The sequence below is a fragment of the Podarcis filfolensis genome, assembly GCF_964270895.1.
Source record: "Podarcis filfolensis genome assembly, chromosome: 16".
Taxonomy (NCBI): Eukaryota; Metazoa; Chordata; class Lepidosauria; order Squamata; family Lacertidae; genus Podarcis; species Podarcis filfolensis.
The window spans coordinates 16,012,211-16,032,742 of NC_139620.1; the positions used below are offsets into that span (position 1 = coordinate 16,012,211).

Genomic DNA, 20,532 nt, shown 5'->3' on the forward strand with positions numbered 1-20,532 from the left:
GCCTAGGAAAAGACACCTGCAAGAGTTCTGGTATTTGTTCCCTGGGACCTGAGGTTGTGTGAACAGGTCCAAGGGGCTCCTGCCTGCCAGTCTTGAATTTAGTGGCTCTTGGTCAGCTGGCTAAGAACTAGAGATTTGGTCTGACTCCTAATCTGGTGACCCTGCAGCTTCTGACTGTGTGCCTTGATTGCTGCTGGAGTCTGGTGGGGGGTGTCATACCATCCCATAGGCACCCAATATCTCCTTGGGAACAAACCCCTGGTATGCACTGCTTTTTGTTCCTCACAAAGACTCTGCCTAGGCTGTTTCGTTTCCTGACAGAAGTCATTTGTGCCAAACGGGGCAGCTCGGATTGCCAAATTCTCAACCGGCTTCTGCAGCTGTGCCGCTAACAGCTGCACAATCTACAGGCATGAGCTAGCGGCATTGCTCATCTCAGTCCAGGGTGGTGCCCCACCCATTGATTTCTGCAGGTCAAAGTCCCATGAAAGGCAGAGGAGCAGGCGAAGCTGTTGCTTTGTGGGTCAGCTGGCGACCCTCCTGGAAGCCACTCCTTTGCTATCAGCGTGCAACCGAGGCCCAAACATCTGTATGCTTGTAAATGAAGGAGTGACACTTGCTTGTATTGTGTGTCGAAGGGGTGGTACTCGGCGCAAAGTCCTGAGGCCAGGTTCTTGAGGAGTGGGTGACATTTAGGACAGCTCAGGAGACTAGTCCACATGGAGGAAATCTCTTCACTCGAGGCTAGCCTCCACACCAAGAGGAAAGAGTTGGCCTTTTCCTTCAAATTAACTTCACCAAAACTATTCCCTCAAATATCTGCCCCTCTCAAAAAATAAATAAAATAAAATCCAAAGAAGAATTTAGCTTTTCCCAAAGCTTCTTTAGCAAGAGACACCTTCTGGCCTCAGGGTGCTTCCAATACCAGACATTTTTCTGGATCCTGAATTGCAGTCACTGATAAATGTACCGTGGGAGTGTACATTGATAAAGGTATTCAATGTGGAGCCAAGATCCCTTGCAGGGCTGGTACAAGACATCTTTGCTACGTGAGGAGAGAACAAACTGGCACCCTCCCACCCTCATGCCATGCTCAGAAGCCTCCTGGACTGGCAGATGGGTCTAACTTCAACGCTGATGATGGGATAGCGTCCCCCACTCCCAAGTGCTAAGGGGCTCAGGACAGGCTGCCGCTCTGCACCCCACCATCTTCCGCATCAACTGCCACCTGAGGTAGCCATTTCACCCTGGATAAAAGCAGAGCCCGTGTGGTGTAACTGTGTTAGACCAGGACCTAGAAGACCAGGGTTTGAATCCCGGTCAGCCATGAAGCTCACTGGGTGACTGGGGGGGGGGCAGTCACTGTCCCTCAACCTAAACTACCTCACAGGATTGTTGTGGGGCGGTGGGGGCGTGGAGGAGAACTATGTATGTTACCTTGAGCTCCTTGGGGGAAACAGTGGTATACAAATGAAATAAGCAAGTAGTGCTGAGTTTAGTTTGGCTCCTGCGGATGGTTGAACCCCTGCAGACCCAAAGAAAGAATTGCTTTAATGACATTTTGGCTGGTCCCAGTACAGTGGTACCTCAGGTTAAGAACTTAATTCGTTCTGGAGGTCCGTTCTTAACCTGGAACTGTTCTTAACCTGAGGTACCACTTTAGCTAATGGGGCCTCTCGCTGCGCTGCCACCACGCGATTTGTGTTCTCATCCTGAAGCAAAGTTCTTAACTTGAGGTACTATTTCTGGGTTAGCGGAGTCTGTAACCTGAAGCGTCTGTAACCTGAAGCGTATGTAACCCGAGGTACCACTGCAAATGTATTCCCTTACATTTTGGGTGGTTATCCCTGTCATGCTTGTCTCTGTCTGTCTGTCTGTCTGTCTGTCTGTCTGTCTGTCTTTCTGTCTTTCTGTCTCTCTCTCTCTCTCTCTCTCTCTCTCTCTCTCACACACACACACACACACACACAGAGAGAGAGAGAGAGAGAGAGAGAGAGAGAGTTTGCTTATTGCTTGCTTGGATGGCGGATGGAGAGGGATAAATCTACTGAACAAAGTCATCTCTGTTGCTCCACCCACTTCCTGCCTTTGGCCACACCCACTCCTGACACACAGTCCCCACCCTGCCACTCCCCAGAAAGTTGTCCCTGACGAAATGTGGCTCTGGGGCTGCAAAGAATTCCCCAACTCTGCTCTACTGTGCACCGACCACATGGGTTCATGTTATGGAATTTATTTATTTCTTTGCAACCTCCCAAGGCTGTGAGGGCCACACATCCTTCCTTGGGTCAGCTGGCAACCCGACAATCAACGTTTTTAATCAGCTCCTGAACAATGGAGGAAATCGATAAGAAAATTTCACAATGAGCAAGGAAGCAAGTGTGGGTTTCAGGAAGTCTAGGGAAACAAGCCAAGGGAAAACAAGGAGAAGCCTGCCGACCACTGACTGCTGAAGCGGGAAAGCTCCAGAGGCAACCTGCTTTTGCAGCATTGCATTGTTATCTGGGAGGTTGAAATGATCCTACCAGAGGGAGACAAATCCTCATTTTTCCTCCCTGCCCCATTAGTGGTTAGAGTGCCAGTCTCCTGGTACCTGGGAGAAGAGGGTTCATGACCCCACTTGGCCATCATGAAACTTTCACACCAGGCAACCTTGAAAGCCAGTCCCTGCCTCTCAGCCTCACCTAACATGAGTCAACAGTGTGATGCACCCGCCACAGTGGGTGGCGCTGTGGTCTAAACCACTGAGCCTCTTGGGCTTGCTGATTGGAAGGTCGGTGGTTCGAATCCACAAAATGGGTTGAGCTCCTGTTGCTCTGTCTCAGCTCCTGCCAACCTAGCAGTTAAAAAGCACACCAGTGCAAATCAATAAATAGGTACCACTGCGGCAGGAAGGTAAACGGCGTTTCTGTGCGCTCTGGTTTCTGTCACGGTGTTTCCGTTGCGCCAGAAGCAGTTTAGTCATGCTGGTCACATGACCCAGAAAGCTGTGGACAAACGCCGGCTCCCTCGGCCTGAAAGTGAGATGAGCACCACTCCCCATAGTCACCTTTGACTGGACTTAATCGCCCAGGGGTCCTTTACTTTTACCTTTCTTTTTTTTAACCTTACAGCAGCAAAAAAAAGCTCATTCTAGGCTACATCAACAGAAGTATAGTGTCCAGGTCAAAGGAAGTAATAGTAATACTCTATTCTGCCTTGCTTAGACCACATCTGGAGTACTGTGTCCCATTCTGGGTGCCAGAGTTTAAAAAGGATACAGTGGTACCTCAGGTTACATATGCTTCAGGTTACATACGCTTCAGGTTACAGACTCTGCTAACCCAGAAATAGTACCTCGGGTTAAGAACTTTGCTTCAGGATGAGAACAGAAATCGGGCTCCAGCGGCGCAGCAGCAGCAGGAGGCCCCATTAGCTAAAGTGGTGCTTCAGGTTAAGAACAGTTTCAGGTTAAGAACGGACCTCCAGAACAAATTAAGTTCTTAACCCAAGGTACCACTGTATTGACAAGCTGGAAGGTGCGCAGAGGAAGGTGACCAAGATGATCAAGGGTCTGGAAACCAAGCCTTGTGAGGAATGGTTGAGGGAGCTGGATATGTTCAGGCTGGAAAATTGGAGATAACCAGGTTGTCATCAAACCTCCTTGCAAATATGATTCAAACAAATCAAGATGAACAAGATGAAAATCAAGATGATTGCCTGGAGGTGACTCTAGTCTTTATGGGATGTTTTTTTATTTTCTGGTCACAAGGTGGCAGCACCTCTCCTTAGTCTCTTCTCAGAACTTAGAAAGAAGGAAGTGCCTTATTGGGAAGGCAGAATATGGGCTTGTCCACACTGGGCTTGTCCAAATGTAGGTTTGCCACGGCCTCTTTCCCCATTAATGTAGGGGGGGTGTCACAGGGGAGCAAGGCAGTAGCTGCAGAGTGGTGCTACCTGGTCCAGCCAAGTCTGGAGGTGTATGTGAGACCTTAGAAAACTAATTAAAATCTGAGCAATGCTCTTTTGCTGTTCTAGCAGTATTATTATTATTATTATTATTATTATTATTATTATGAAAGCCAGATTTGTTCTGTTTAATCGTTCTGACATTTTCAAGTTTTCATAAATCCCCTTATGAACATTTCAAATAAAATAAAACCACAGTATCTTCTTTTCCAAATATGCAGAAGTATTCGTTAAACCACAATATTTATACATCAGTGCTGCATAGTAGCTCTCTTCCAGTATCCTCTCTCTCTCTCATTACTTGCTTATTTATCTTCTGGAAATTTGTTTCTTTTCCTTATCTTTAAAACTTCCATAAAAAATTATATGGAAATAACAATAACAACAAAAAACAGCAGCACCATAAATATTGCAACTAAATAAAAACAATCCATTTGGCTTCCTTGCGTTGCTTCTGCCCACTGCTGACGTCTTTTTAAAAATTCCTCTTTTGATGCCCTTTGCAATTTTCTCCCCAAAGCCCTGAATTGTTTCTTTCTCATAGGCTGACATTTCTTCCACAGGGACTTGAAAGCTCATTCTCTGCTTGGTGCATACGTTAGGGCAGCCAAAGGCGTTTGTCCACACCCAGGCATTCCTTCCAGGTGTTCTGCTCTCCCACTGGGTGCTTATTGTAGGAAGGGTACTGCTTATCCATACAATTTTTTTTCTTGCAGTCTCTGCACAATGGTCAGCGTGACGTAGTAGTTAAGAGTGTCAGACTAGGAACTGGGAGACCAGTATTCAAATCCCCGCCTCACTTGACAGCGACACTCCCTGGGTGACCTTGGGCCAGTAGTTCACTCTCAGCCTAATCCGCCTCACAGGGTCGTTGTGCGGGTTAAATGTCGGGGTTGGGGGGGAACCATGTACACCAGCCTGTGTTCCTCCCTCCATTTCAGCTAGAGTTTCTTTTTCCACGGACAATCTGCTAAAAAACAAAGACTCTGTCAAAAATAACCTGCGTGCAATATCTCAGTGACCTGTTTGCTATATTCAGGCTCCGTTGAACACAGAACTCACAGTGCAGAGCTGTTCCTGGCTGTCCCTGCCACTCAAGCAGCCGCCCCTCCTCTCCGCTATATAAAATGCCAGCAGGAGAGAAGGAGGGAGAGAGAAGCAGAGGCAGAGGAAGGAAAGCACTTTGCCAAGAGGCTCCTTTAGAACACCCTGCCAGCTGCGCCCTTTGAGCTCTCTGCTCGCCCTCTCCTCCAGGGGATTAAAACTCCAAATGTTGGTCAAGCTGAGGATGGCTTTCCAGCAGGCCGGGAAGATATCCGAAGGGAGCCTGCCCAAACTGGAAGCCAACATCCTCGTCATTGGAGCTGGGAAGGTGGGCAAGTCAGGTGAGTGACCTGCAAGTGCTGGCTTTGCATGCAAAGGGATTCCAGATTCGATCCCTCTCCCATCTCCAAGCAGGGCTGGGAATGACCCCACAGAGTTGCTGGGGGTTAGTCCCATCGGCTCTGATCACTGGGCCATGCTGGCTGGGGCTGATGGGAGTTGTAGTCCAGAACATCTGGAGGGCATTGGAACAGAGGATGGGGAGGAACCTTCAGCCCTCCAGATGTTGATGAGCTGCAATTCCCATCACCCCAGCAAGCATGGCCAGTGACCAGAGACATCTGGCAGGGGGCAGGCAAAGGCTCCTCACACAAGGTGAGGACAAGGCTGACCTAGCTAGAGCAATGCTCTGGCTCAGTATAGGGCAGCTTCCACAGTTTTGCTGTCAGTTTTAAACAGGCCTCAAGCTAAGGAGTTGGCTTGGATCTGGTCGGCTAAATGGTCCACATGTTTGTAAGCACACTGGGGCAGGACTTTGGCTGCCTGCTTGCTTATGCTGCAAAGTGCCATCTTTGCTGAGGATAAAGGAGCTGGTGTTGTAGAACTGTAGAGTTGGAAGAGACCCCAAGGGTCATCTAATTCAACCCCCTGCAATGGAGGAATCACGGCTAAATAATCCCTGGCCGTCCAACTTCTCTTTGAAGGAGAGTCCAGTACTTTCGGAGATACAGTGGTACCTTGGGTTAAGTACTTAATTCGTTCTTAACCTGAAACTGTTCTTAACCTGAAGCACCACTTTAGCTAATGGGGCCTCCCACTGCCACTGCCCAATTTCTGTTCTTGTCCTGAAGCAAAGTTCTTAACCCGAGGTACTATTTCTGGGTTAGCGGAGTCTGTAACCTGAAGCGTCTGTAACCCAAGGTACCACTGTAGTGTGTTCCACCATCGAACAGCTCTTACCCTCAGAAAGCTTTTGCTAATGTTGAGTTGGGATGTCCTTCCTTGTCATTTGAATCCATTGGTTTGGGTCCCACCCTCTGGAGCAGCAAAAAACCCCAAGCTTGCTCCATCTTCCATGGGGCAGCCCTTCAGGTGTTTGAAGGTGGCTCTCTCATATTGCCTCTCACTCGTCTCTTAGTCACGTCACAACTATGCTGTGAGCTAGGATAGGAAACAGGGAATTGAATATCAAAGCAAGCCCCTTGGTTTCCAAGCAGGGGACAATAAGATCGACCTCCCTGCCAGGAGGAACAGCTCATTGAACACTGCAAAGGATGACTTTGTCGCTGCTGTTTGTCAGCTTTTTATAAAATACCATCAATGTAAAGCCACTTTACAGGTACGATTTGAAAACATAGTCCCCTTTGCAATCTAAATGTAGTCTGCCGGGGAGAGAAGGGGGAAGGCGAGGGCTGTCTGCGGCTTTAGCACAGCTGTAGGGCTGACAGATGTCCACAACCTCTGGAGAGCACTAGGTTGGTGAAGGCTTCTATAAGAGTACTTTGGGCAGAGGCCAAGCCCTGTGGAAGGGACACCCTCCAAAAGTGGTGGGCTCTCCTTCAGTGGAGGTTTCTGAGCAGAGGTTGGTTGGCCAACTGCCAGAGGTTCTGCCGCTGTGACTCATGCATTGCAGGGGGTTGGGCTAACTGGCCTTTGGGGGTCCCTTCCAACTTTACAATTTATAGGATTCTGCAACGTGGGTGAAATGCCTACATTCTGAGTCAAGTGGGGCATGATCACTTCAGAAGCAGCTGGGTATCGTGTCAGGAGGACCGCAAGGATGGACCCATGGCTAAACCCACCTCTTAACTCACAACCTGTCTCCTGCGCCCATTCTCATTGCTTTCCCCCTTCACGGAGCTGCACAGTATTGGAAGTGGGGGGAAAGGTAATGTCAGAATGGGGCTCTGGGGAAATAGATGGCAAAGGAAGATCCCCCACATCTGTCTGTCTGTCTGTCTGTCTCTGTAATTGCGATGGATCTGGGATGAATCCTCACCTGGGATGTGGTGATGTCACTTCTGTCACTTCTAGTCTGACCAAAATCAAATCATTCTTGTTATGAATCCCACTTCACCTTGGGCCAGTCCCTGCCTCTTAGCCTAACCTCCCTCACAGGGATGTTGTTGTGAGGGATTAAATGAGGAGGGGCAGAACCGTGTGAACCACCTCCAGCTCCTTGGAGGGAAAAGTGAACTATGAATGCAATAATGAAACCAACCAGTAAATAAAGACTTATTGTCTGTAGCAGCCGGATCAATGATGCCATCCTAATATTGCTGCTTCTCCCCACATTCTAGCTTTGACGGTTCGGTTTCTGACTCGGAGGTTTATTGGCGAATATGGAGATATTGGTAAGTGACCTTTGAGATCATCCTTCTCTGGTCCCGTCCCATCCCCCCCCCCCCGATAATCAAATCTACGAATTATTTTTACGTTAAAATTATATACCACTTGGTTGTAATAAAAGCTCAAAGTGATCTGCAGAAATAATAAAGCTATTGATTCTTTTTGTAAAGCTCTCTGGGGTTTCATTGCAATCATCAAACAGTATATAAATCGTGAAAAATAAATAAATAGAATCCTTTTTGTCTTCCTTTTCCTCCCCTCCTGGTCACCCGTTCACTTTCCTTCCTTCCTTCCTTCCTTCCTTCCTTCCTTCCTTCCTTCCTTCCTTCCTTCCTTCCTTCCCTCCCTCCCTCCCTCCCTCCCTCCCTCCCTTGACCTTGTGCTATTCACCATCTCCAACCTCACAGGGTTGTTGTGGGGATAAAATAGGAGTTGGGGGGGTCGAAAAACCCCTCTGAATGCTTCCTTGAACTTCTTGAAGGAAAAGTGTGATAGATGCATAATGATAAATAAATAACCCTTCATCCACCCACCCATCCTATGCAAATATGGATTGTATGCAACTTTTCTAAGTAAAATTCCATTAAAATTAATGGACCTAAGTTAATTTTTAACGGGTCACCTCTGAATAGGACTGACATTGGAGATACCACAATATGGTCCTAATCTGGATAGGGGAGGGGCTCCCGCACCTGCAAGTCAGTGTGGTGTCGTAGTTAGAGTGTCAGACCAGGACCTGAGAGAGACCAGGAGCCAAATCCCCACGTGGCCATGAACCTGACTCTCCACTTCACCTACTTCACAGGGTTGTTGTGAGTTTAAAATGGGGAGAAGGAGAACAATGCAAGCCAAATCATGTTCCTTGGAGCTATAAAACAAAGGACATAAATCTGCATCAATCTGGAGCAGCATTGTGGCAAGGGCTAAGGAATTAAACCACAGAGCCTAGGACTTGGCGATCAGAAGGATGGCGGTTCGAATCCCCACGACGGGGTGAGCTCCCGTTGCTCGGTCCCAGCTCCTGCCCACCTAGCAGTTTGAAAGCACGTCAAAGTGCAAGTAGATAAATAGGTACCGCTCTGGCGGGAAGGTAAACGGCATTTCCGTGCGCTGCTCTGGTTCGCCAGAAGCGGTTTAGTCATGCTGGCCGCAACCCGTCGTCCGCGACTGGACTTAACGGTCAGGGGTCCCTTCACCATTACCTTTTACATGCCCTATACCAGGGGTCAGCAAACTTTTTCAGCAGGGGGCCGGTCCACTGTCCCTCAGACCTTGTGGGGGGCCGGACTATATTTTTGGGGGGTAAATGAACGAATTCCTATGCCCCACAAATAACCCAGAGATGCATTTTAAATAAAAGCACACATTCTACTCATGTAAAAACACGCAAAAGGCGATTGGGCCGGATCTGGCCCCTGGGCCTTAGTTTGCCTACCCATGCCCTATACAATCCATACAATCTGCCCTTGAAGGCATGGCTACAGAGTTAAGGCACACCCACCCTCAATTTATTATGGCCAACAGACCAGAAATAAGACCAGTTAATGTAGCCTGCGGCCTGCGCTGTTATTAACACATTTTCTCCCCACCTCTCCTCCCTTCCAGAATCAATTTACACCCACAAAGTGATAATGGCTGGCCAGGAAGCCTGCTTCAGCATCTGGGACTCCGTCTGCCCCCAGGTAAGACATCACCACACACAATTCACCAAGGCAGTTTCCACAACAGGCGAATGCCTGCCTGAAGCTGGCCTGCCAGCGGTGATGCCGCGGTTAGGGTGCTGGACGAGGAGCTGGGAGACCAGGGTTCAAATCCCCCCCTCAGCCATGAAGCTCACAGGGCGTGACCTTGGGCCAATCACTTGCTGTCAGCCTGCCTCACAGGGTTGTTGTAGAGATAAAATGGGGAGGTGGAGAAGCATATTCGCTGCCTCGAGCTCCCTGGAGGAAAGCTGGGGTATATAAATGTAATAAATAAATAACAATATGTAAATTGATAGGTTCCGTAGGAGGATTATTACTGCTGAGAGATGGGCCTCTGAAATGATGTTGTGCCTTTAGTCAGAGATATACATGACGGGCAAGGAGGGAGAGAAAGCTCTTTTGGAGGCCTGAATAATTAATTTAATAATCAGATTTCTGAAAGTCGAATTCCTGAAGGAGCATTAGAGGCTGGTGCCAGGGTAGTGTAGCAGTTAAAGCATCAAACTAGGAACTGGGAGACCAGAGTTCAAATCCTCACTCAGTTATGAAGTTCACTAGGTGGCCTTGGCCCAACCAGCCTGAGGTACTTCACAGGGGAGAGGGGGAATGATGTATATCACCTTTGAATTCCTTGGAGGAATAATAATAATAATAATAATAGTTTATTATTTATACCCCGCCCATCTGGCTGGGTTTCCCCAGCCACTCTGGGTGGCTTCCAACTGAATATTAAAAACAATACAGCATCAGACATTAAAAACTTCCCTAAACAGGGCTGCCTTCAGATGCCTTTTAAAAGCAAGATAGTTGCTTATTGCCTTGACATTTGATGGGAGGGCATTCCACAGGGCAGGTGCCACTACCAAGAAAACCCTGTAACCTCGCTTCTCACAGTGAGGGAGCTGCCAGAAGGCCCTTGGTGCTGGACCTCAGTATCTGGGTTGAATGACAGGGGTGGAGACGCTCCTTCAGGTATACAGGACCGAGGCCATTTAGGGCTTTAACGGTCAGCATCAACACTTTGAATTGTGGTCAGAAACGTACTGGGAGCCAATGTAGGTCTTTCAGGACTGGTGTTATATGGTCTCGGCGGCCACTCCCAGTCCCCAGTCTAGCTGCTGCATTCTGGATTAATTGCATTTCCCAAGTCACCTTCAAAGGTAGCCCCACGTAGGAGTAAATAAAAGTGCCTCGCTAACTCCGGCCCTCGTTCAAATTTGTGCAGATGGCCAAGCTCCAGGGTTGCCTGAACGAGAAGCAGCTCCGCTGGGCCGATGGCTTCGTCATCGTCTACAGCATCAGCGACCGCGCCAGCTTCCATTTTGCCCGCCAGCAGCTCCAGAGGATCAAGCAGCTGAAGAAGAGAGGAGGCGCCGAAAAGGTCCCCGTTATCCTGGTGGGGAACAAGCGTGACTTGCAGCACCTGAGAACCGTCTCCAGCGAGGAAGGCCGCCTTCTGGCCCTCTCCACCGATGCAGGCTTCTTCGAGATCTCTGCTGCTGAGACCTACCATGGTGCCCTGGTGGTCTTCCACGAACTCCTGGACCTGGTACGGGACTCCAGGAGCGCCACCAAAAAGGCAGTGGGCATCCGGGGACTCGTACGCAGCATGTCAGCTGTCCTTGGGAGGAGGAGGACTGAATGAGCTTTGGTTGCAGGGAGCTGGGAGGAAAGAGAGGAACTAGGGAATTTTGGGAGAGGAGCTCTGTTGATGGCCGCTCAGTTGGATGTGCATCCATCCCTAATGAACATCGGGCGAAATGACCACAGAAGGATGGTGCGGAAAGCTTGCACACCTTGGACCTAGAGTTATGGACAGCTATAAATGTTTACCACAGTCTCTGAGAGTAGCCGTCTCTTGCAAGTACGAAACAAAGGTTGGATGGCCCATCTACTAGGGGTTCTTTAGATGTGGTTCCTGCTTTGCTAGGGGTTGGACTAGATAACCGCTTGGGGTCCCTTTGTGATTCTGTGATCTGGCGTCTTGGAAGCAGGAGCGATGCACACCTCCCACACGGTGTTACCAAGGTCTGGTGCTGCAGATCAGGAACGGCGTTGTGAAAATAAAGGACGAGGAAGGTGCTTTGGAGCATGTGCAGAGCACCATTTGCTTCATCGCTGAACAGCAGCAAAAGCAGACACCGTGTCTCCGTAGTTAGAGGGTGGGTCTTGCAAGTCAGAGGCTGTGGCTTTTGCTCAGGAGAGGCCGGCGTACATTAATCACTCTGCAGTGGCAGGGTTCGAAAGAGCAATTACGGCATTTGTGTGAAGGCAAACCTTTTTGGAGGCTCTGCAGGGGTTGGAGAAATGATTAGGCTGATTGGGTAGGAAATAGAGCTCAAATGGATCTCATGCCAGTTCAGTGCAAGAACTCTGCTGGATTGGACCGTGGGCGCTTGCCACCCACCCAAAGCACTTTCTCTTTGACTTAAGTGCTCAGAGGTAGCTGGAGGCTTTGCTATGTTGTTTTAAATGTTATCTGCAATGCATGCTGAAAGCCACCCAGAAGGCGCCTGCTCTCGGTTGCATGCTATGTAATTCCCCTTTTAAAAAGAGGGATGGAGAAGAGCTAAATAGCAAGGTGGCAAATTTCCAGTACTCTGTAATGTGTGTGGGGGGGGGATTTTTTTCCCTTCTTTTTATCCCCAGAAAGAAAACTAAAATGTTTACCATTATGTCCTTGTTTATCGTATAAGTTTGGTTAAACCACTGGCTTTAGGAAGAAGACATAAGAGTAGTCCTGACCACCAAATTTGCTATTATTATTATTATTATTATTATTATTATTAAAAATAGATGTTGAATATGAACCTCTTATGGTCACGATCCAAACAGCCACACTGCAAGTTCTTAGCCTTTACAGGATGCTTCTCAAACTACAGACACACCATCCTGCAAACTACAGACACACCATCCTGCTTGGGCAAATGACTTTGGAACGGATGGACATTTCTAAAGCATAACGGTGAAACATCACAGGGATCTGCTCTTCAAAGCTGGCTGGGATTGGGAGGAGAGTCCAAAGTCCCATTGAGTGTACCTACCCAAAGTAGTTACAGTATTTGGATTCTGGTTGTGCTGAGTTGCCAGCCAGCCAATTATAGGGTTGCCAACCAGTGGCGTAGCGTGGGTTGTCAGCACCCGGGGCAAGGCAAGTAATTTGCCCCCCCTAACCCGTGGATTTGTGCCCCCTAACCCCCAGATGTTGCGGCCGGCCCCCCCCCTGCACCCCCGCTACGCCACTGTTGCCAACCAGCCAATATTTTGTCAAGACAAATAACCTAACCAGATTCAATCCCTAACCAGCCCAGAAGACTGGTCTGTTTCAAATTCCGCCAAATGGCTCCTCCCATCAGTTGTTGGCCGACTGCGCCTCTGACTGGGCTCCACCTCCTCTTCTGACATAAACCTCCAGTCCCCACCCAATCACCCCACTTCTGGCCTCCTTGTGCTGAGGATGTGGCCTTGCCCAATGAGCCAGTATTTTTTAAGAGAGCAAGCATAGCTGCATTCTGCACATCAAGATTCTCCTGGGTAGTAGCCTGATGCGGCAAGCAAGGTTCTGATGTTCCATCTTGCCCTCCTTTCCTCATTGCTGCGCCCATCATTTATTTTTATTTTGAAACCACTGTGTGCACACCTGTACAGCTTAATGGAGAATATCAGCATGGCAGTGAAGTCTGGGGCTGATGAGAGTTGTAGTCCAGGACAGGGCAGGTTGGTGTAGGCCTGGGGTGCTTTTAGATGATTTGTTTATTGAGCATTCAACCTGATTTGTCTGCAGGGAGATTAGATGACGACTGCTATTTACTGGGCGGCCTATTTACTCTTATTTGTTTGTAGAGAGGTTAGATGACATTGCGTCAAAACTAGCATCATCCCAGACTTTCCAGTGCATTTCCTTATTCAGTCACCTTCCATTTTGCAAAAAATAATTCCCATCTTTTTGTGAAAGCAGGTTTGCTGCTCATGACCTCCCAATGAACTACAACTGCCCAGTTTGCCATCATCCCACCCCAAAATAGCAGCAACCCAGAAGCAGGGTGGCTTACAGTGCCCTGGAAGAGGACTGAACAGGTGCTGTCATTTTAGGCAGCGAGGATACAGCACAACATTTTGTCGTGGTTTCCTTTTGTTTTCATTTATTCAAAATTTGTTTTGAGGGGATTCTTGTTTACGTTCAAACCTATTTTGTTATTGAACTGTTCTGTTGGAATGAAACTCTTGCAGAAGAAACCTCTCACTCTGTCATAATGTTTGGATGAGTAATAAAAAGTTTACTATTTATGATGACGGTGATGGACTGTGGTGAACTTTCTTAGTTTGTTCCCCAAAATCTCCAAGCAGCGAGAGACTCCACTCCAAAGGTTTCTGGTGCTTACTCAGGGCTCTGCTTGCTTGGAATGAAGGTCAGTCAAGATTGTGGTGTCTTTAGGATACATGGTTTTATTTACACATCTCTACAACCTGAGCATAGGACGGAGTGGCTCACAGCGTCAACACCCCAACATGTCTTGCTTCTCCTTCAGTCACAGTTTTGGATCCAGCACGGAGCAAGCAGGTCTCTGTGTCTCCAGCTTCCAGCCTGCTTTTCCAGCTCACATTCACCGCACTGGCTGTGGTTCTCCTCCCTAGCAGCTAGGTGAGGGCGGTGGAGAAAAGGGCCACCCAGTAGCCTGGAGGGAATCATCACTTAGTTGCAGCTCTTGCAATCTCACTCACTCTATATCTATATCTATCTATCTGTCTATCTATCTATCTATCTATCTATCTATCTATCTATCTATCTATCTATTGTTTTCCATAAAAGTTAAATACAACAAACATAACATTTCCAAAAATTAAAAAAGTGGTTCTTTCAAACCTTCAGACCTTCCTTCCCTCCATGGGTTCCATTTCTATATTTTGTTCCTGCATCTTTTAATGTAATTTATCCATTATACAAAGGGACGCGTGTGGCGCTATGGGTTAAACCACAGAGCCTAGGACTTGCTGATCAGAAGGTCGGCGGTTCGAATCCCCACGACGGGGTGACCTCCTGTTGTTCGGTCCCAGCTCCTGCCAACCTAGCAGTTCGAAAGCACGTCAAAGTGCAAGTAGATAAATAGGTACCGCTCCGGTGGAAAGGTAAATGGCGTTTCCGTGAGCTGCTCTGGTTCGCCAGAAGCGGCTTAGTCATGCTGGCCACATGACCCAGAAGCTGTACGCCGGCTCCCTTGGCCAATAAAGCGAGATGAGTGCCTCAACCCCAGAGTTGGCCACGACTGCACCTAATGGTCAGGGGTCCCTTTACCTTTTTATCCATTATACAATCATGGTTTCCAAAGTTCATGTTACTTTACAAGTGTCCTTGTATCCCTGCCAAAGATTTCAGCTGTTTACAGTGGTCTCTCAAATATGTTAAAAAATTATTCCTGTCTTTTATACTTGGTCTTCCTGGTTTCTGACCTTACCCGTCAGTCTTGCCATTTCTGCATATTCCATCAGTTTGGTCTGTCACTCTTCTCTGGCCGATACTTTTTCTTCTTTCCATCTCTGGGCTAGGAGCATCCTTGCTGCTGTCGTTGCATACATAAATAGTCTTTTATTTTATTTTGGTAGTTCCACACCTGTAATACCTAACAAAAAAGCCTCTGTATTTTAAACAAAAGTTATATATCATTTCCCAGAAAGCTTTTACCTCCCCACATGTCCACCACATATGATAAAAGGTACCCTCTTTCCCTTTACATTTCCAGCAAACATTTGAGCTGGTCCTATACATTTTTGCAATTTTACTGGGTGCAATCTCACTCATTCTTTTGGGATGCTGATGAGGACATTTAAGCGACCAGCTAAGGTTGTCCTCTTACCTATTCCTTGTCTGACTTGTTCAGCAGTCTTATCTGTTAGATTCTAACCCTCCCTGGGTACAGGACTCCAAGAACTGGAAGGGGCTCAGGGCATCATCCAGACTGCCCCCTCCCCCCCAAAAACCCTACATCAATCCATACAGTCCTTGCCTGCAAGCTGCCTAAGTAATCAAGCACTGCACTGCAAATTGAAATTCCCTTTGAAACACATTTTCAGCACTATTATTCTCAAGCAGTTGGCAGAGGCAGGAAGCAAGGATGCTCTGTGAACTTTCCAAAGCACGCACACAACGCTGCTAAGAGAGAACAGACGTCCAAGGGAGGGTGGTGCTGCTATTTGTGGATCTGAGTGGGCCTGGGTTCAAAAAACGTTGCCTGCTCTGGGGCAACGGCTCCTCCGGAGTCCACAAAGATCCAGAGAGCTTTCCCAGACACGCTTGGCAGAGGACCCAGTTCGCACAATCTGTTACTAGGGTAGCAGTAAGTCACAGTGGAGCTGGAGCTCATTGAACTGGAGGCTGGACCACCTTTTGTCAGATGTTGCTGGTGCCCTCCAGATGTTGCCGGACTACAACTCCCAGCAGCCCCAGGTATACTTTTTTAAGAGCTGCTTTGGGATGAGTTTTTTACCGGGATAGCTTCTCTTGCCTCTGCACCACTGCAAGGGGAAAAGCAGCAAGCTGTTAAAATCAAACAGGCTTTTGGAAACTAATGCTGATCACTGGGCTGGCTGCTGACATGGCAGGCTGCATTTTAATTGCTGGTTCGAAAAGTCTTTTGATGTACAGTATTTTAACTATTATTTTTAACTAGGGTTCTTTCTTTCTTTTGTAATGTTGTTTTCAAATGTTCGAAGCTGCCACGAATCCCTGCTTGGGGAAAAGGCAGGATATAAATAACCTATAATCCCCACCCCACCCCTGCAACTCTAAAAGATAGATAGCTAATAATAATAATAATAATAATAATAATAATAATAATAATAATAATATATTTATGCCCCACCCATCTGGCTGAGTTTCCCCAGCCACTCTGGGCGGCTCCCAATCGAGTGTTGAAACAATACAGCATTAAATATTAAAAACTTCCCTAAACAGGGCTGCCTTCAGATGTCTTTAAAAAAAAGATAGCTGCTTATTTCCTTCACATCTGAAGGGAGGGCGTTCCACAGGGCAGGCGCCACTACCGAGAAGGCCCTCTGTCTGGTTCCCTGTAGCTTTGCTTCTCGCAATGAGGGAACCGCCAGAAGGCCCTCGGCGCTGGATCTCAGTGTCCGGGCTGAATGATGGGGGTGGAGACGCTCCTTCAGGTATACAGGACCGAGGCCGTTTAGGGCTTTAAAGGTCAGCTTGTCACATTGCAGTGCTGTGGGAGAGAGAAAAGTTGCACTGGCTAGAATTCTTCCTCCTACACAATCCATAGTGTGTCCCTTCTTGGCACCTGATCATCTCATGAGCAGGACTGCTATATACCAGTGGACAGAGTGATCAGGACCCCAAGATATTCAAGCCCTGTTCGCACACACGTCGACGGCCTTGTTGGCTGCACATTTATTTATTGCATTTCATCCTCACATTTCATTCCCATGACATTTTCATCCCTCTTGCTGCAGAGGCAAGAGAGGTTGCCCCTGACAGAATCCCCCTTCCATCAACAGCCTTCTCCTCCTTCATGAATTTGCCTAATCCTCTTTTAAAGCCATCCAAGTTGGTGGCTGTCACTGCCTCCTGTCGTGTGGGAGGAAATGCCGTAGTTTTAAATAAAAGTCCCAAAGGCTGCAACCATTCCTCATAGGGGAATCCCTCCCTCCTATTACCTTAGTTGCCCTTTTCTGAACCTTTTTCAACTCTACAATATCCTGTTTGAGGTGAGGAGACCAGAAATGTACACAGCAGCGTTTCAAACTTGCAGGGAAACCAAAATGCTTGTGTACAAAGCTATTGTACCACCAACCTTACTGTATGCTTGTGAAATATGGACCACTTATAAACGCCACCTCCAACTCCTCGAAAGATTCCATCAATGGTGTCTCTGAAAATTTTTACAAATCACTTGGGAAGACAGGTGAACTAATACTAGTGTACTGGAAGAAGCAAAGAACACCAGTGTTGAAGCAATGATTCTTCAACATCAACTTTGTTGGACTGGTCATGTTGTGCAGATGCCTGATATCGTCTTCCAAAGCAACTACTCTATTCCGAACTTAAAAATGGAAAGCATAATGCTGGTGGTCAACAAAAGAGGTTTAAAGACTGTCTCAAGGCAAATCTTTTTTAAAATGTAGTATAAACACCAACAATTGGGAAACACTTGCCTGCGAGCGCTCCAATTGGAGAACAGTCTTTACCAAAGGTGTCATGGGCTTTGAAGACACTCAAACTCAGAAAGGGAGATGAAAGGGAGAAACGTGCTAAGAGGAAGGCACACTTGGCAAATCCACACTGTGATCAACTCCAGCCCAGAAACCAATGTCCCCACTGTGGAATGACGTGTGGATCCAGAATTGGCCTCCACAGTCACTTACGGACTCATTGTTAAAACCGTGTTTATAGAAGACAATCTTACTTGGCTATGAGTGATCGCAGAAGAAGAAGAAGAAGAAGAAGAAGAAGAAGAAGAAGAAGAAGAAGAAGAAGAAGAAGAAGAAGCCGCACTGTAGATCTGTATAACAGCACTCTTACTTGGTTTGCAGCTGATCTTTTGCACAGCTTATGGTATGTTGAAAACTCTCAGAGAAGCTGATTGCTTCATTTGGCACCAGGGAGTACTTTTTCTCCAGGTCACACACTAGGAAGCTTTGGTGGGTTTCTGCAGTGTGAGTTGTTGCATGAGGATTTAAGAGCGGCTTGTTTTGCAGAAACCCGCTCTCTGCTTGTGGCCTACATTTCATAGAGAGCCAGGGTGGAGTAGCGGTTAGCATGTCAGACTAGGACATGGGAGACCAGCGTTCAAATCCCCACTCAGCCATGAAGCCCACCTTGGGCCAGTCCCTTCCTCTCAGCTTAGCCTACCTCCCAGGATTGTTGTGGGGATTCAATGACGAAGGGGAGAAACATGTGCGCCAGTGGCGTGCGGTGAAATTTTTCGTAGGGGAACAGGACCAGAGGCGCCAGCTTGTGAGGGCAATTGCGGGGGGACGATGACAATAACATCACCCCTCCCTCCCTAAGCTGGGCAGAAGCTTCCTGACCTTTGGGGAGGAGGCACCGGGGGAACATTTAGGGGAGTAGCCTAGTTCCCCCTTGTCCACTGACCGCATGCCACCGATGTGCACCGCCTCAAGGTCCCTGAGGATAAAAAGGTGAGATAAAAATGCAACCCTAAGATCATAGGGGATGCAGGAGGCAGATGGATTATTGTACCTGCAGGGTATACATAAGGGGGGCTGGATTAAATGACATTTAAATCTCTTGCGATTATAAGTCACATCCTCGGCCACAGATGGTCTCCACAGACACAGTGTGAAGCTGCAAATTTGCTGGCAGCTGTCCCTAGCGACAAAATGAGTGTGATATGCTCCTGGCGGGTGATGGCGGAGGGGATGTGGAACAGCATGTGAAACTGAATGGCTGGAGTAAGGTTAAGGGGGGTGGGGGGAACAACTGGAAGTGAGGAAATTTCCACCAGGGAAAGGAAAAGTACCCAGATGATGGTGACACTAAAGGCCTGACAGCAGCAGACTCCCGTTATATTTTGGATGCTCACTGGAAATGCTGTTGTTGTTTTCAAAAGCTTTCCCCATATTCACATCTGTGGCGATAGGATTAACAGCTCACCAAAATTCATTATTATTATTTTATGTGAAAAGAGTTCCATGTGCCGTTTAGAATTGTAGAGTTGGAAGGGACCCCAAGGGTCATCCAGTCCAAGCCCTGCAATGAGCTAGCCCGCTGCAGCATGAATCTAATACCAAAAGGCTCTGACATAGGGCAGATTCATACCATACGAGGAAGCACGTCCAACACACACTTAACCCCCAAAGAATCTGGCAACTGTATTTTGTTAAGGGAGCCGACATCAGCCTCAGACTCTAGCGCCCCTGAAACTTATAACAATACCACTTTTGTATTATGTAACACAGGAAGTGAGCCAGAAGGGGAAAGGGTGGGCACTTCATACTTTCATGGGACCCTGTGTGGCGCTTACAGACCCTCCAAGTGTCCCCATTTTCCAGGGACAGTCCTGGAATTTACAGAAGCCATCCTGGTTATAATGCATTACTAGAGTTAAAGCAGGATGTTGTTTGTCCTTTCCGTGCCACAACCATTCCCAAACGATCTCAAAACGTAGTAAAACCATTGATGTAGATGAGTCCCTGGTTTCTGATTTGATCTCAGAATGTCCTGCTTTTCCTTAGGACGTCCCTATTTTCATCAGAGAAATGTTGGAGGGTATGGAGTTATGCAACCCCCTGAGCCAAGGAAATAAGTAACTTTACAACCTTTAGAAGACATCTGAAGGCAGATCTGCATAAGGAAGTTTTTTAAAAAATGTTTAATCTTTTATTATGTTTTTATAAATGTTGGAAGCCACCCAGTGTGGCTGGTGCAACGCACTCAGGTGGGTAGGGTATAAGAAAGAAAGAAAGAAAGAAAGAAAGAAAGAAAGAAAGAAAGAAAGAAAGAAAGAAAGTAAGAAAGTTGAACAGGACGTCCCTATTTTCACTGGAGAAATGTTGGAGCATATGCGCTTAGCTTAGTTGGAGCTGAAACCATCTTGTGGATTCTAATTAGTTCTTCCCATAGATCCAAAAACTGTTGGTGGGTCAAATGTCAACACCCTATTCAAAGCGGGGAATAGGGGGAGGGAATGGAGAAAGGGAAGTTCAGAGCTGGTGTCGCACAATGCACAAGGCTTCACAACCCTAAAAGAAGTAAGGGAAGAGTGTCCCTGTTCTAGTGCAGAGTTCCTTGCCTTTACCACTTAGCAACCAGTGCTGTCTCTTGTGCCTCCCATGGTTAGACAACTGTGTTCTTTTCTAGGCACCTCTGGGCTGAGATTAGGGCATGCTTTGCCAAACCTGTTCGCTCACATCAAACTCAGATGCCATGGCTGTTTTGGACTCCCATCACCCTCCAGGCAGCAGCGGTGTTGGACTCCAACTCCCAGTCTGTTCCAGTTATGACACCTTACCCTTTTTTGAACCTTTTCCGTGATGGACAGGAATGATCTCACATCGTTGCAGACATCTCTTTCTCTTTCTCTCCTGCCCACACACAGAAGATCGCTGCCTGTTCCATGTGCACGGATGTCTAAGCAGACATCCCCCTCTTGCTTAAAGATACCCTCAAGAGAAAGGAAAAACAACAACCCTAATTGCCCTGTAATATAATATATAATATAATTGCCCTCTAATA

General features: G+C 47.5%; 1 protein-coding gene across 1 annotated transcript; it reads left to right on the forward strand.

Annotated features, from left to right (window-relative positions):
- The first annotated feature begins 5,079 nt into the window (after window positions 1–5,079).
- Window positions 5,080–13,616, forward strand: LOC310750977 (ras-related and estrogen-regulated growth inhibitor-like protein). The gene is made up of 4 exons (XM_083589437.1): window positions 5,080–5,333; window positions 7,572–7,625; window positions 9,226–9,302; window positions 10,549–13,616. Exons 1-4 carry the CDS (start codon window positions 5,219–5,221, stop codon window positions 10,966–10,968), a joined length of 666 nt encoding a protein of 221 aa, XP_083445563.1. The 5' UTR covers window positions 5,080–5,218; the 3' UTR covers window positions 10,969–13,616.
- Window positions 13,617–20,532: the final 6,916 nt, after the last annotated feature.